General features: G+C 46.4%; 1 protein-coding gene across 1 annotated transcript; it reads left to right on the top strand.

Annotated features, from left to right (window-relative positions):
* The first annotated feature begins 9,777 nt into the window (after positions 1-9,777).
* LOC127314625 (putative disease resistance RPP13-like protein 3) lies at positions 9,778-16,562 on the top strand. Its single transcript, XM_051345130.2, has 2 exons — positions 9,778-10,304; positions 13,780-16,562. Exons 1-2 carry the CDS (start codon positions 9,826-9,828, stop codon positions 16,424-16,426), a joined length of 3,126 nt encoding a protein of 1,041 aa, XP_051201090.1. The 5' UTR covers positions 9,778-9,825; the 3' UTR covers positions 16,427-16,562.
* Positions 16,563-17,425: the final 863 nt, after the last annotated feature.

Here is a 17,425-nt window from a genome sequence, read left to right as displayed (position 1 = left end):
GCAGAGTGAGCATGATCAGCGAGTTGGCCTTCTTCCTATCCGCCAGCGGGAACCGATGAGCCGCCCGAGTCCACCACTCGTTGATGCCGTCGTCCCCCACGGGAACGATATCTGGGAGCCCCAGCCGGACCACTAGGCCGGCCCAAACCCCCCGAGCGCACCCACAGTGGAGCGAGAGGTGATCGAGGGTTTCATCCGCGACGTTACACAGGGGGCACAGCGTGTGAGTGGGCAAGCCGCGGCGTAGCCTCCGATCTGCCGTCCAACATCGATGCCTCAAAGCCAACCAAGCATGTAGCTTGAACTGTAGTGGCGCGAAGGAATCCCAGACCAGCGTCGCCCCTGGCAGCCCGCACGTACCATGCCAGAGCACACGGTAAGCGGACTTAGAAGAGAACTGACCATCGCCGCGCCATTTCCAGGAGAACCGATCTTCCCCAACCCCGACCCGGGGTACGTGAGAAATGGCCTCCCATAGGCGCAGGTATTGAACAACCGCCGACACGGATAGCTCACCGGTGATGTCCGCAGCCCATGCATTCCCCTCAAGCCCCTCCCGCACCAATCTGCGGTGGCGTACGGACCCCCGTGATAAGTCTCCGACGTATCGATAATTTCTTATGTTCCATGCCACATTATTGATGATATCTACATGTTTTATGCACACTTTATGTCATATTTATGCGTTTTCCGGAATTAACCTATTGACGAGATGCCGAAGGGCCAGTTCCTGTTTTCTGCTGTTTTTGGTTTCAGAAATCCTAGTAAGGAAATATTATCGGAATCGGACGAAATCAACGCCCAGCATCTTAGGATCACGCGAAGCTTCCAGAACACCCGAGAGAGGCCAGAGGGGGGCCACAAGCCCACCAGACATGACCCTGGCGCGGCCAAGGGGGGGCCCGCGCCCCCCTGTTGTGTCGTCACCTCGTTGACCTTCTGACGTGCCTCTTCGCCTATATAAAGGTCCCTGACCTAAATCTTCAATACGGAAAAGCCACGGTACGAGAAACCATCCAGAGCCGCCGCCATCGCGAAGCCAAGATCTGGGGGACAGGAGTCTCTGTTCCGGCACGCCGCCGGGACGGGAAAGTGCCCCCGGAAGGCTTCTCCATCGACACCGCTGCCATCTCCACCGCCATCTTCATCAACGCTGCTGTCTCCCATGAGGAGGGAGTAGTTCTCCATCGAGGCTCGGGGCTGTACCGGTAGCTATGTGGTTAATCTCTCTCCTATGTACCTCAATACAATGATCTCATGAGCTGCCTTACATGATTGAGATTCATATGAGTTTTGTATCACTATTCATCTATGTGCTACTCTAGTGATGTTATTAAAGTACTCTATTGCTTCTGCATGATGTAATGTGGACAGTGTGTGCATCATGTAGTACTTGGCGTAGTTTATGATTGTGATCTCTTGTAGATTATGAAGTTAACTATTACTATGATGGTATTGATGTGATCTATTTGGTTATGTTGATCTATCTTGCACTCTAAGGTTATTTAAATATGAACATTGAATATTGTGGAGCTTGTTAACTCCGGCATTGAGGGTTCGTGTAATCCTACACAATTAGTGGTGTTCATCATCCAACAAGAGGGTGTAGAGTATAGCATTTATCTATTCTGTTATGTGATCAATGTTGAGAGTGTCCACTAGTGAAAGTATAATCCCTAGGCCTTGTTCCTAAATACTGCAATTATCGCTGCTTGTTTACTGTTCTACTGCATTTGTACTGTCCGCAATATTACCACCATCAACCACACGCCAGTCCTAGGCAAAGCACTTTTCTGGTGCCGTTGCTACTGCTCATATTTATTACCACCTGTATTTCACTATCTCTTTGCCGAACTAGTGCACCTATTAGGTGTGTTGGGGACACAAGAGACTTCTTGCTTGTGGTTGCAGGGTTGCATGAGAGGGATATCTTTGACCTCTTCCTCCCTGAGATCGATAAACCTTGGGTGACCCACTTAAGGGAAACTTGCTGCTGTTCTACAAACCTCTGCTCTTGGAGGCCCAACACTGTCTACAAGAATAGAAGCTCCCGTAGACATCAAGCACTTTTCTGGCGCCGTTGCCGGGGAGGAAAGGTAAAAGGCACTCATACTCCGGTTCCAGGTAACTAAGTACTTTTCTGGCGCCATTGTGTGTGTGCTCGAAGCTATTTCCTTTAGATCCTGCAATTGCATCTTTTTGTTTCTTGTTTACACTAGTTTGGCATAATGGACAACAATGAGCTTCTTATTCTATTTCCTGAGTTAAGACATGGATGGTTTGATCCGAAAATTAAAAAACCCATGGAACATGTTAGTATGAATACTTTAAACACCATTGTTGCTAATGATATGGAAAATTCTAAGCTTGGGGAAGCTGGCTTTGATGAGCATGATCTTTTTAGTCCCCCAAGCATTGAGGAGAAAATTTTCTTTGATGATACTTTGCCTCCTATTTATGATGATTATAATGTTAGTAGTCTTTTGTTACCGCCTATTATGGAGGATAAGTTTGATTATGATTACAATATGCCTCCTATATTTGATGATGAGAATAATAATGATAGCTACTTTGTTGAATTTGCTCCCACTATTACTAATAAAATTGATTATGCTTATGTGGAGAGTAATGATAATTTTATGCACGAGACTCATGATAAGAATGCTTTATGTGATAGTTATATTGTTGAGTTTGCTCATGATGCTACTGAAAATCTTTATGAGAGAGAAAAATATGGTTGTAGAAATTTTCATGTTACTAAAACACCTCTCTATGTGCTGAAATTTTTGAAGCTACACTTGTTTTATCTTCCTATGCTTGTTACTTTGCTCTTCATGAACTTGTTCATTTACAAGATTCCTTTTCATAGGAAGCATGTTAGGCTTAAATTTGTTTTGAATTTGCCTCTTGATGCTCTCTTTTGCTTCAAATAATATTTCTTGCGAGTGCATCATTAAAACTGCTGAGCCCATCTTAATGGCTATAAAGAAAGAACTTCTTGGGAGATAACCCATGTGTTTATTTTGCTACAGTAATTTTGTTTTATATTTGTGTCTTGGAAGTTGTTAATACTGTAGCAATCTCTCCTTATCTTATTTTATTGCATTGTTGTGCCAAGTAAAGTCTTTGATAGAAAGGTTCATACTAGATTTGGATTACTGCGCAGAAACAGATTTCTGTCTGTAACGAATCTGGGCTGAATTCTCTGTAGGTAACTCATAAAATTATGCTAATTTACGTGAGTGATCCTCAGATATGTACGCAACTTTCATTCAATTTGAGAATTTTCATTTGAGCAATTCTGGTGCCCCTTTAAAATTCATCTTTACGGACTGTTCTGTTTTGACAGATTCTGCCTTTTATTTCGCATTGCCTCTTTTGCTATGTGGGATGGATTTCTTTGTTCCATTAACTTCCAGTAGCTTTGAGCAATGTCCAGAAGTGTTAAGAATGATTGTGTCACCTCTGAACATGTGAGTTTTTGATTATGCACTAACCCTCTAATGAATTTGTTTCGAGTTTGGTGTGAAGGAAGTTTTCAAGGGTCAAGAGAGGAGGATGATACAATGTGATCAAGAAGAGTGAAAAGTCTAAGCTTGGGGATGCCCCGGTGGTTCATCCCTGCATATTTCAAGAAGACTCTAGCATCTAAGCTTGGGGATGTCCAAGGCATCCCCTTCTTCATCGACAAATTATCAGGTTCCTTCTCTTGAAACTATATTTTTATTCGGTCACATCTTATGTACTTTACTTGGAGCATCTGTTTGTTTTCATTTTTGTTTTTGTTTGAATAAATGCTTGTGTGGGAGAGAGACACGCTCCGCTGGTTCATATGAACACATGTGTTCTTAGCTTTTAATTTTCATGGCGAAGGATGAAACTGCTTCGTTAATTGTTATATGGTTGGAAACGGAAAATGCTACAAGTAGTAATTGGTATGATGTCTTAAATAATGTGATACTTGGCAATTGTTGTGCTCATGTTTAAGCTCTTGCATCATATACTTTGCACCTATTAGTGAAGAAATACATAGAGCTTGCTAAAATTTGGTTTGCATGAGTGGTCTCTCTAGAGTCTAGATATTTTCTAGTAAGGTGTTTGAACAACAAGGAAGACAATGTATAGTCTTATAATGCTTGCAATATGTCTTTTATGTGAGTTTTGCTGTACTGGTTTATACTTGTGTTTGCTTCAAATAACCTTGCTAGCCTAAACCTTGTATCGAGAGGGAATACTTCTCATGCATCCAAAATCCTTGAGCCAACCACTATGCCATTTGTGTCCACCATACCTACCTACTACATGGTATTTCTCTGCCATTCCAAGTAAATTGCTTCATGTGCTACCTTTAAATCTTCAAAATGCTTCTCAATTTGTGTCAATGTTTTATAGCTCATGAGGAAGTATGTGGTGTTTATCTTTCAACCTTGTCATTTACTCTTGACAGACTTTCATAATGGACTAGTGGCACATCCGCTTATCCAATAATTTTGCATAAAGAGCTGGCAACGGGGTTCCCAGCCCCAATTAATCAAACTTCATTAATAATTCTCTTCACATGTTTTGCTCTGATTCATCAGTAAGCAACTTAATTTTGCAAATAGACACTCCTCCATGGTATGAGATTGATGGTAGGCACCCGAGGATTCGGTTAGCCATGGCTTGTGAAAGAAAAGGTTGGGAGGAGTGTCACCCTTAAATAAATAAAAACTAAAGTACATGTGTAAACAAAAGAGAAGAGGGATGATCTACCTTGCTGGTAGAGATAACGTCCTTCATGGGAGCCGCTCTTGAAAGTCTGGTTGGCGAGGTAGTTAGAGTACCCACTACCATTCGTTGACAACAACAAACACCTCTCAAAATTTTACTTTTATGCTCTCTTTATGTTTTCAAAATAAAAGCTCTAGCACATGATTTAATCCCTGCTTCCCTCTGCGAAGGGCCATTCTTTTACTTTCATGTTGAGTCAGTTCACCTATTTCTCTCCACCTCAAGAAGCAAACACTTGTGTTAACTGTGCATTGATTCTTACATACTTGCTTATTGCACTTGTTATATTACCTTGCATTGACACTATCTATGAGATATACATGTTACAAGTTGAAAGCAACCGCTGAAACTTCATCTTCCTTTGTGTTGCTTCAATACCTCTACTTTGATTTATTGCTTTATGAGTTAACTCTTATGCAAGACTTATTGATGCTTGTCTTGAAGTACTATTCATGAAAAGTCTTTGCTTTATGATTCATTTGTTTACTCATGTCATTTACCATTGTCTTGGATTGCTGCATTCATTACATGTGTTTACAATAGTATGATCAAGGCTATGATGGCATGTCACTCCAGAAATTATCTTTGTTATCGTTTACCTGCTCCGGACGAGCAGAAACTAAGCTTGGGGATGCTGATACGTCTCCGACGTATCGATAATTTCTTATGTTCCATGCCACATTATTGATGATATCTACATGTTTTATGCACACTTTATGTCATATTTATGCGTTTTCTGGAACTAACCTATTGACGAGATGCCGAAGGGCCAGTTCCTGTTTTCTGCTGTTTTTGGTTTCAGAAATCCTAGTAAGGAAATATTCTCGGAATCGGACAAAATCAACGCCCAGCATCTTAGGATCACGCGAAGCTTCCAGAACACCCGAGAGAGGCCAGAGGGGGGCCACAAGCCCACCAGACATGACCCTGGCGCGGCCAAGGGGGCCCCGCGCCCCCCTATTGTGTCGTCGCCTTGTTGACCTTCTGACGCCGCCTCTTCGCCTATATAAAGGTCCCTGACCTAAATCTTCGATACGGAAAAGCCACGGTACGAGAAACCATCCAGAGCCGCCGCCATCGCGAAGCCAAGATCTGGGGGACAGGAGTCTCTGTTCCGGCACGCCGCCGGGACGGGAAAGTGCCCCCGGAAGGCTTCTCCATCGACACCGCTGCCATCTCCACCGCCATCTTCATCAACGCTGCTGTCTCCCATGAGGAGGGAGTAGTTCTCCATCGAGGCTCGGGGCTGTACCGGTAGCTATGTGGTTAATCTCTCTCCTATGTACCTCAATACAATGATCTCATGAGCTGCCTTACATGATTGAGATTCATATGAGTTTTGTATCACTATTCATCTATGTGCTACTCTAGTGATGTTATTAAAGTACTCTATTCCTCCTGCATGATGTAATGTGGACAGTGTGTGCATCATGTAGTACTTGGCGTAGTTTATGATTGTGATCTCTTGTAGATTATGAAGTTAACTATTACTATGATGGTATTGATGTGATCTATTTGGTTATGTTGATCTATCTTGCACTCTAAGGTTATTTAAATATGAACATTGAATATTGTGGAGCTTGTTAACTCCGGCATTGAGGGTTCGTGTAATCCTACACAATTAGTGGTGTTCATCATCCAACAAGAGGGTGTAGAGTATAGCATTTATCTATTCTGTTATGTGATCAATGTTGAGAGTGTCCACTAGTGAAAGTATAATCCCTAGGCCTTGTTCATAAATACTGCAATTATCGCTGCTTGTTTACTGTTCTACTGCATTTGTATTGTCCGCAATATTACCACCATCAACCACACGCCAGTCCTGGGCAAAGCACTTTTCTGGTGCCGTTGCTACTGCTCATATTTATTACCACATGTATTTCACTATCTCTTCGCCGAACTAGTGCACCTATTAGGTGTGTTGGGGACACAAGAGACTTCTTGCTTGTGGTTGCAGGGTTGCATGAGAGGGATATCTTTGACCTCTTCCTCCCTGAGATCGATAAACCTTGGGTGATCCACTTAAGGGAAACTTGCTGCTGTTCTACAAACCTCTGCTCTTGGAGGCCCAACACTGTCTACAAGAATAGAAGCTCCCGTAGACATCACCCCGCACGAGGTCGACGAGATCTGGGGCGATGGCCGCCGCCGTGAGACCACCGATCCATGCATCCTCCCAAAAAAGGACGGATGCTCCATTCCCAACCTCAATGGAAACCGAAGCATCAAACAAGGCACGAGCCTCGCCACTGACCCTCACGTCGAGCCCAAGCCACGGCTTGGAGCCGTCAGACCGCTGCAGCCAAAGCCATCGCGTGCGGAGGGCCACATTCAGCCAACGGAGGTTATGAAGACCATCCCACCGAGGCTTTTTGGCTGGCATACGGAATGCCATGCCACCATGCAACAACCTCCCCTAGTGTCATCCTTGTCGGCCTAGAAGAAGCCGCGCCTGAGTTTGTCCACGGCCTTGATGAACCAAGGATCCACGTCAAGAGCGAGGAGGTGATAGACGACCGAGGCCGTCATGATGGCCTGTACATAAACCAGCCGCCCCTCCCTCGACATGAGCCTCGCCTTCCAAAACGGAAGCTTGGCCGCCACCTTATCCAGAAGCGTCTGCAGCTCCACCTTCCTAGGCTTCCAAATGGACAGCGGCAGCCCCAGATAAGAACATGGAAGGGGACTAAGGGGGCATGGTAGCGAAGGAGCCACGACTGCCAGCACCTCATCAGGGCACTGTATCGGAGCCGCAGAGCTCTTTGCCGGGTTTGCCTAGAGGCCGGAGACCGCTCCGAAGCAGTCTAGCACCGCCCACACCGCCTGGAGGTCTGCGGCCGTTGCCCTGGCAAAGATGACCACATCATCCACATATAAGGAGACTCTGCTCCTCAGGCCTATAGAAGCGAGGTCCGAGAGCACACCAGACTGTTCGGCGGCCCGGAGCATGGCCGAAAGGACATCCATGGCGATGACAAACAACAGCGGGGAGATGGGGTCGCCCTGGCGAAGACCCCGACCATGTAGAAAGGCGGCACCACCACAACCGTTCACCAGGACACATGTGTTGGCCATACGGAGAAGCAAAGCAATCCACCGCAACCACCTAGGGCCGAACCCCCGATGTCTGAGGACCTCCAGGAGGAAAGGCCAAGATATGCTGTCAAACGCCTTAGCCACGTCCACTTTCAGCATGAAGTTTGGGATCCTCCTGGAGTGCAGCAGCTTAGCCGAGCTCTTGACCAAGAGAAAATTGTCCCGAATGCAGCGACCGCCGATGAAGGCCGTCTGGTTCGAGTCCACCAAGTCAGGCATGCGAGGAGCAAGCCTACGTGCCAGAACCTTGGTGAGAAGGCGAGCGAAACTGTGCACAAGGCTGATCGGCCTGAAATCCTGCCCCAGGTCCACCGCTCCTTCCTTCTTGGGCAACAAGGTAATAATGGCCTCGTTCAGACCGTCGAACCCTTGGTCTCTACCAATCCATACTTCACGCAGAGCATCCATGACATCCACCTTGATGATCGGCCAACAATGCCGGTAGAACTCCCACGTGAAACCATCCGGCCCCGGCGATTTGTTAGCGGGCATGGCACAGATGGCCGCCCAAACCTCAGCCTCAGTGAACTGAACCTCCAAAGCTGACAGGTCCAAGGGTTGGAGGCCAAGGGTTTGGAAGGACAAGCCCGAGCCCCTCGGCTGCGGCGTCCCAAGCAACCCCATGAAGAAGTCAGTGGCCAACTCCACCTTGGCAGACAAGTCAGTCACAAGATAATCCCCAGAGCGCAGCGCGGATATGTTGTTGTGACTCCGCCTCGCCGACGCCATAATGCGAAAGAACTTGGACGACGCGTCGCCCTCAGGAATACCGGCCACCCGCGCACGCTGTCTAACGATGGTGCGTTCCATCGATGCGAGGCCCAAGACCTTGAGCTTCAGCCCGCGACGAAGCGCAAACTCATCTACAGTGAGAGGCCGCCCCTCCTGCGCCACATCGAGGCGCGAGATGACCTCGTTGGCAACCATGATGAGATCCCGAATGGAACCAACCTTGCGTTGGCTCCAACTCTGTAGCCCTCGGCTGGTCCTCCGCAGCTTGAACTCGATCCTACGCAGCGGATCTGTAGGCAGGGGCTCACTGCCGGCCGCGTCAACCCAGAGGTCCTTCACCACATCCGCAAAACCCTCAAGCTTAAGCCAGAAACGCTCGAAGCGAAAGCGCCGGCCAACGAAGGATTGCACCACCGTGGTCATGAGAATAGGGCAGTGATCCGAGAGCGATGAGGACACGGCCGAGAGCGACGCCTCGGGGTACATCTCATTCCACTCCACGGAAGCGAACCACCGATCCAACTTGACCAACGTGGGAGAAGCGCGCTCATTGCTCCACGTGAACCTGCGGCCAAGCAAAGGCACCTCCCGGAGCTCCAGATCGTTGACACATCGGCGGAACATGCCCATGGAGCGCCTGTCCACAATGGGCGTGTTCTTGTCGCATGCCGCCATAATCAAGTTGAAGTCGCCCGCAATAGCCCAAGTGTTTCTGGAGGAGCTTCGGCAGCAATGATTATGATTAAAAATCAGAAAGGGTGAGTAGATATCAGGGACTGCAGGCTAGAGGGAGATGACTAAGACTATGAGCAACCGTCAGTCGGTCAAGTCCTATGTTCCAACAGTTAAAAGGGAAAAATAATAGGATTTTAAAGGACTTTTTAAACTTACAGGATTTTAAAGGACTCCAGCCAGCGTCAAAATGAAGAACCAATCAAGTTGTCCTCTAGGATTTATATACAACATTGGATTTTGATAAGAAGCTTTTAATCAGACTGGCAGACGTCTCATTGATAATTTCCTTGGCATTTTCAATAAGTTTAAATCGCTGGCGGCTAGCTAGCCACCTAACAGAAAAAAAAAATGACGAACGGACCTGGGTGATCAGTTGACCCTATGTAGTATGTACCTGTATAAAAACGGACGGGGTGTGTCGTCTCCGAGAGCACCCTGGCCTAGAGGTAGAGGTACTCACATTCGCGGCCGACCTCAAACACAGAAGTAGCCATGGTGGACAGCGTGGTGAGCTCGGCGATGCAGAAGCTGGAGGGGATGGCGTTCGCCACGGTAAAGCAGCAGACGGAGGTGGGGAAGAGGGCGCAAGGGCTCAAGGATGACATGGCATGGCTGCAACTGGTGCTGCGGGGCGCCGACCAGCGCCGGCGGCGGGAGATCAACGATTACATCGAGCTGTGGGTGCGGCAGACGCGCGAGGTGGCCTTCGACGCCGAGGACCTCCTCGATGAGTACTACCACGAAGGGCGGCTGCACTGCCGCGGCGTCCTCGACCTGCCGTCCTTCCTCCGGTGGCTCCGCCACTCTGCCACCGGCCTCTTCGTCCGCCAGTCCATCTGCAACGACATCGACGCCATCAAGCTCAGGCTTGAGCAGATCAGGAAGAAGACGGAGGACAACAGCGTCCAGCTGAAGATGAGCCTCCCCGCCACCGCCAGCAGCGTTAAGCCCCGGAAGCGCTACGTGGACTGGTACGTGCCTCTCCTCTCCTCCCAGAGGAAAAAAAAACCGCTTGAAATGCATACATACAAATCCTGAACAACTCAATTACATTTGTATCGTAATTTTTTTCAATAAAAGGAATATATTAATATCAAAAGATACTGATTACACTCAGTCTCTGCCACAACGAAACACCATACTCGCAGTACGGATGCATACATCCAAAAAAGATAAAAGAAAACTAAGAAAGAAAAATCCCGCTATAGTATCACAGACCTAGCAACAGTAATACATCCACTCCCTAGACAACACATGTAATGCATACTCTCCAAAAACGACGCCTCCAAGAAGGGAACAGTGCACCAGCGCCGTTGTCGCCCGATCAAAAATCTTAGGTTTTCACCCTGAAGATAGTCCCCGCTCTCAAAACAATGTCTCCAACAAGGTCATTGCCAGGCACAACCAGTTAAGGTCGGATTTTGGGTTTTCACCATGAAAGGTAGGACTCTGAACTTCACATGTGCTTCCGCCCCCACTTTCATACCACTATTGCGAATCTCGGAACACCAAGCAAGTTCCTCAACATCGTGAAAACTTAAACCTTCTTTAGCTAATCCCCCAATCCTGCCTTCATGAAATTCTCTGCTTCTGACTTCACCATAGACCAAAAGTCTCTTGATGTCAACACAGAACATAGCTTCACGCCGCTCCCTCCGGAACCAAACGGTCGGAATAAAAGCATGGGTGCGCGACCGAATACCACCCGATCTTGTGAACTCCAGGCAAAAGATGCACTGTTCCATTCGCTGTCGGAGCCTTCCGGAACTCATCACTCCGGCTAGATGGAGAAAGATCAGCATCCGGAACGTCTTCATCTTCGTGAAAGAAGAACCCTAGGACCACCACCATGAAAGTCAAACGGCCGGCCCCATGCCGCCTCCATGGCTGGGAACCGCGGTCCATCTTCCTCCTCCAACCCGGCCGGTGGAGGTCAGCAGCGATCCCGCTGCCGCCCGTTTCCCGCTGAGTTCCGCCACACCACCGCATCTCCCACCATGATCTAGGTGAAGTAGCCGAAGGCCACCGCCACCAGACCCGCCGTCCACCGTCGCCGCCCCTGGAAGACCCCGCCTCCGCGTGAAGGGGAGTCCATGGACGCGCTACCGCCGCCCCTGCCTTTGGCAGCCGGACACGGCCTCCACCGCCGACCCTGACGGCGGCATCGGCCAGGAGGAGGAAGATGGGCCGCCTCTTCTTGGGTTCGGGTCTTCGCCCAGAGCAGCCTCGCGTGAGACGACCCGGGTCGAAGGTGGGAAGGGAGGAGAGGGGATGGAAGGGGGTGGTGGTGGAGGGAGGGAGGGGCGGCGGCGGCGTTGGAAGGGTGGAGGGTGGAGGGGCCGTGCAAGAAGAAGTGTAATGACATTCCTAAATCTGACAAAACTTGATTTGATCTCATTCACGTTTGCGCTTTCAAATGGACTTTTAGTATGTATAAACTATTTTCGTGATATGTTGGTCATTCCTTTATTTGTACTTTGTCAGGCCACATTAATATTGGTAGATTTTTTTAAAATTGTTGTACTTTGTCAGGCCACATGAATATATATCGAATTTTTATGTTCCAAGTAAATGCATTGGAAAACTGAATTCCACTGCTCACAACCTTCGATAAAAATAATAATTACACTAAATTTACTGTCAGTGTTAAGTTTCCACATCGACTTTGGACTATATTAGGTGAATGTAATTATAGTACTCTTTCTCCTAACCTCAGATAACATCCGTATTATATCATCAAATAGGTTCCTCCTGAATTTAGAGTTATTAAAACCTGATGCAACAATGTGTGCCACCGTACGGTAGCCTTCTTATTGTATGCTATGTTATATAAAGAGGCGCTGCTGGTCAACAGACTTTTTTTTAAACCATTTCAATTTACACCCTTTGTGTTGAACTCTAAAACCAAATAAATCAAACCCTGTACTACCAAAACGGATATAATAACAGCTTTAAAAAGGATAAAATACACCCCTTATAATTGCAAAGTGGGTTTGGCCATTTCAAGTGATTATAGATGACATGGCGCCTACATGTCTACCACATCATCATAAAAGTTAGCTATACCAAACACACAGTAAAATGACATTTAAGGAAAAAATAGATCCAATTTTGAAAATAAAAATTTATGCACTTGGGCACGAAACCTCACCAAATAAAACCCTCATTAGCCTTGTGTAAAGAATATCCACATGTGCTGCATTTCACAAAAATAAAAGTGACACCAAACAGTGGTTTAGGGCCTACAAACTAGTTTAGGTGATATTGAACCATGTGTTGCAACTAGCTTAAACTTGTGACTATTATCATAATATCCTACCTTTTGTTTTCAGAAGTTTGCTTAACCATGAAAACCGTTCGGGAGTCCGCTATGGTATAACTTTATATATATAAATACTTCCTACTCCCAGGTGTAGTTACACCCGAGATATATGTAATACTTTATCGATTTAAGTATGTTCCTACACTATATCTAAGATACTTCAAAGCAAGGGTGAAAAAAATACAAATGAACCCATAGTTTGCATCATATATGCAAAATATATGCATATTTATACATAAAAAGGGAGTGTACGTAAAAAAATATACATACTACCTACAAAGTAGTATTTATACTATTAAAATAATCTTATATACTTCATACTACATGTGCATACTGTATGATACGATAGATACTCTCTAGATTGTGAGAAACACATGTGGGTGTAACTACACTTGGATGTAGTATGATTGTATGAATATGTTCTATATATATTAGTGCGACAAAGTCCAGGGAATAATTACATGGTTATATACATAGGGTGGAGAGGAGGGATAGGAGGAAAGAAAAAATAGAAGCTATCAAGCCAAGAGATCAGAAGAGCCTTATAAGAGGTTTTGTTGAATATAAATACACTACATAGTCTCTTTTCATCAGTTCAGACTTTTGGTTCAATTGGCTAGTGCAACAATCTTTCATGGTATCAGAGCCAAGAGATCTCAAGTTCAAGACCCTGCTCACGCAGTTTTAAAAACAAAAACAAAAAAAGATTTTGCGGCTCACACCGAACCCACGCTAAGGACTAAAAATAGCCTAGACGTGAGGGTGAGTGTTGAATATAAATACACTGCCTAGTCTCTTTCCATCAGTTCCAACTTTAAGTTCAATTGGCTAGTGGAGCAATCTTTCAGGTTTAACTCTTCCTTTCAACAAAAAAGAAGGTTTAACTCTGAAAAATGAGGCACAAATCCTTTCTAAACAATGCCTTTCAAGCAGGGACTAAGGACTGAGCCCCTTAAGAAATCAAGCCATTTGTCTGTTTCCATATCCTCTCCAAAGGGGTAAAAGTAGCAACTTATAAAAAAGTTGGCCGTTGAAAGCTTTGTTTTGCTGTCTATTTTGTTTTCAGAAGTTTGATTTAGTTATTGTTCCAAGTGCACTCACACGCTATACTCTCATATATGCAGGGATGCGCCAAGTGGATGCAACATAGACAACCTGTTGGTAAATAATGAAAAATTGAAGAAAATCAAAGGCTACCTGAGCAGTCAAGGAGAAACAATGCCAAGAATTATAGTCGCCATCATGGGGAAGAATGGTGCCGGGAAGACAACATTGGCTAGGTGTGTCTATGAGAGCAGCGAGGTCAGGGCCATGTTTCACCACATCATCTGGGTTCATTTACCCCAGAAATTCAGGCTGGTGGATGTCATTGCCGACATGGTCAGGCAAACCACATTCCCAGGAATGGACTTGGATCCGGAGACGGAAGTACATGAGAAGGATGTACATAAGAAGGATGTATATGACATTCGTCAGCTCAGAAATAGACTCACTGGAAGACTCAATATGAAGAAGTACCTGATCGTGCTGGACAATGTGCGCAGCCCGGATGAATTGAACTTGTTCTTGTCCGTGCTACCTGAATGCAAAGGTAGCGCATTGTTGATCACGACAGAGATTAAGCCTTACCATACGGCTTGTGGTTCCAGTTCAACTATGAATGACTCAGATTCAGATACCTGTTGGAAGTTCAAGAAGCTATGTGATCATCAGGTGCAGCTACAAAAACTGAAGAAGGAAGAGGCTAGAAAGATGTTCCTGACGAGGCTATTTGGAAAATCCAGTTCTGACAAGAATGTCAAGAATGCTACACATGCCAAGGTGATCGAGAACCTCCTCGACAAGAGCCTTCCATTGGCTGGCACTCTGTTAGCCGGGCTCTTAAGGACCAAAAAGGAGGAAGTGTGGACTGATGTAATAAATCAACTCATGCAACAAAGGCACGAATTAGAGCAGCAGAAACAGAACCATGAAAAAGAGCAGGAGCAACAACAGCAACAGTTAGCAGAGGGTCTAGAACAAATGAAGAGGATGGACCAGCAACGTTCATGGCGACAAGAAGAAAAACAGCAGATGATAGACAAAAAGCAAGAAGTTAAGCTGCCAGCAGGGCAGCAACAAGGACAACGAGAAGAAATAGAGCATGCACAGCTAGAAGGGGAAAAAGAACCTGAGCAACAGCCGGAGAAGCATGTATACCGGCAGATGTCTCTGCTGGAGCAAATACTCATGTTGAGCTTCGACGACCTCCATCCTCAACTCAAACAATGTTTCCTCTACTTTTCTGCATTCAAGGCAGAGGAGCCTATCAATGCGGACAAGCTCATCCGGCTATGGGTAGCGGAGGGGCTTGTGCGACCCACTGACGGACGAGCAGCGGAGAAGCACGGCCGAGATCATCTCCGGACACTGATCTCTAGGTGCTTGGTCAATCTGGTCGAGAAGGACTACAGCAACAACATCATCAGCGTCAGCATGCACGAGCGTGTCATCGCCTTTGCAAGGTCAGAGGCGCGTGAGATCAACTTCCTCCAGGTCCATCACAGCACCTCTGACCTTCCTAGCACAGCCATTCGCCGCCTCTCTGTCCGCAATGCATTTGATCCACACACAAGGCTCGCCCTCGCAACCCCGAAACTTCGATCACTGTTGTGTGAGTGTCCAGAAGCACCCTATGCCGATGACGGCTCCACTAGCTGCACTTCACACATCCGCATGGTATGGGAGTACATTGGAGGCCGTGTGATAAGCTTGAACATCCACCAATGCAAGTTTCTGCGTGTGATTGACCTCCAAGGAATGGTGCACCGATCAACCTTGCCATACGAGATTGGCTGGCTGATTTATCTCCAGTACCTGGGGCTTGCGCGTACCGGGTTGAAGAAACTTCCAAGGTCTATCAAGAATCTTCATCGTCTGCAAACACTAGATATCAGCAGCACCGAAATCAAGCATGTTCCAAATGGTCTTTGGTGGATTAAATCACTCCGGCATGTGCTGGCAGAACAGCTCGATAATGGCCCAACCAACACCAATGCTTTGCAAAACCTCCAGACCCTCCATACGGTGCAATGCAAAGGCTCTGCACTGAAGAAGCTGATCAACCTCCGGTCCCTAAGACTATGGGGAATTGATAAGAAGCTAATGCTTGTGGAGTGTCTTGGGAGAATGGAGTGCCTCAAATTCTTGGATTTAGCAGCAAAGAATGGGGTTGAGCTCCCATTGATCAAAGTGCTAACCATGTTTGGTCTGCGCAGCCTTCAACAACTCAAGTTAGATGGTCCAGTCAACAAGGAAGGGAGCAGAGAAGTTCACACTTATTTGCTTCATAAACTCACCAAGCTCGAGCTCCAAAACTCAGGAATGGAACAAGAACATATCGACCTTATCGCCCAGGTACCAAACCTTGCTGGTCTTATCCTTGGCAAAGATTCATACACTGAAACACAAATGAAAATTCCGACGAATGGGTTCCCGGAGCTAAAAGAGCTCCAGATCAACAACTTGGGCAAACTGACCGACTGGACTTTTGCTCAAGATGCTGGATCTACACTCAAGCAGCTTCAGCGAGTATCCATTCTCAACTGCACTGCACTTAAAAAGATTCCCGATGAGCTGAGAACACTGCAACATCTGGTGTTGTTCGCTGCCCGCAATAGTCCCGTGAATTTCCCATCTGGCAAGTTCGAGTCAGCAGAAAAGCTGTCAATCATCAAAGAAGAAAGTGAGGATAAGGTGTGCCCTTCCAACGTGAAAGAAGCACATGATTAGAAAAGTTTAAGTTTAGGGAGTCTGATTTGAGTACGATGGGGTTTTTTGTCCCGCAGAAGGTTTTCCCTGTCGCGTTCAGTCCGAGTCTGTCTAAGAGTGCTGAGTGTTAAATATTGTGTTTCACCATTTGCATGTATATCTGTATATTTTTTTTTCATTGTACAAGTGGTTTCTTACATACTTGCTAGTTCCTTTTTTTAAAATGGATCTGTATAATTGAATATTGGGCCGTATGGATTTTATATAGGAATAAATATACAAATTTTGTACTAATATCAGGTATCACTAAAGGAAGACCAACCTTTGCAAAGGACCAATCTCACGAAAAAACGCGCCCTGCGCGAAACTGACGCGCTGACACGAGTCGTGAGCGGGAAGCGAAACACCAGGACGCGGCGCGCGATACGCGAGCGTGGTGTGGCGCGCGAAAAGCGAGCCCCGTGTACTATGATCCACGACTTCGAGTACTACCTTCCCGCGGGCTGTACCATCGCATGCATCCAAAAGCTTTTTCGTTCCCACATGCACAGCACGGCATGCATCCATCCCATTAGACACCTAGCTAGCCCAAGCAAACACGCATCCATCCATCTAATTGGACCGTATAAACAGAACTAAATCAACATACAAATACACCAAATTACATCAATGTATAACACACGAGTATAGTTCATATAATACACGAGTACAGTTGCATACAACACACGAGTACAGTTGAATACACGAGCGAGTACAAGTACAGTCACACACACGAGCAGGTACAACCGCGCACATGAGTAGGTACAGTTGCAAGTACATGTACAGAAGTACACTCGTGCACACGGATAAGTACAGTCGCGCACACGAGCAGGTACAGTCACGCACATGGACAAGTACAGCTACAGAAATATAGTTCGGCACACGAGCAAGTATAGGTACAGTCACGCATACGAGTAAGTACAAATACATAAGTACAGTCTGGCACACAAGCGAGTACAGTTACCGAGTAAAGGGAAAAAC

Source organism: Lolium perenne, chromosome 7, assembly GCF_019359855.2.
Source record: "Lolium perenne isolate Kyuss_39 chromosome 7, Kyuss_2.0, whole genome shotgun sequence".
NCBI classification, from domain to species: domain Eukaryota; kingdom Viridiplantae; phylum Streptophyta; class Magnoliopsida; order Poales; family Poaceae; genus Lolium; species Lolium perenne.
This window is presented reverse-complemented; position numbering and strand designations above follow the sequence as displayed.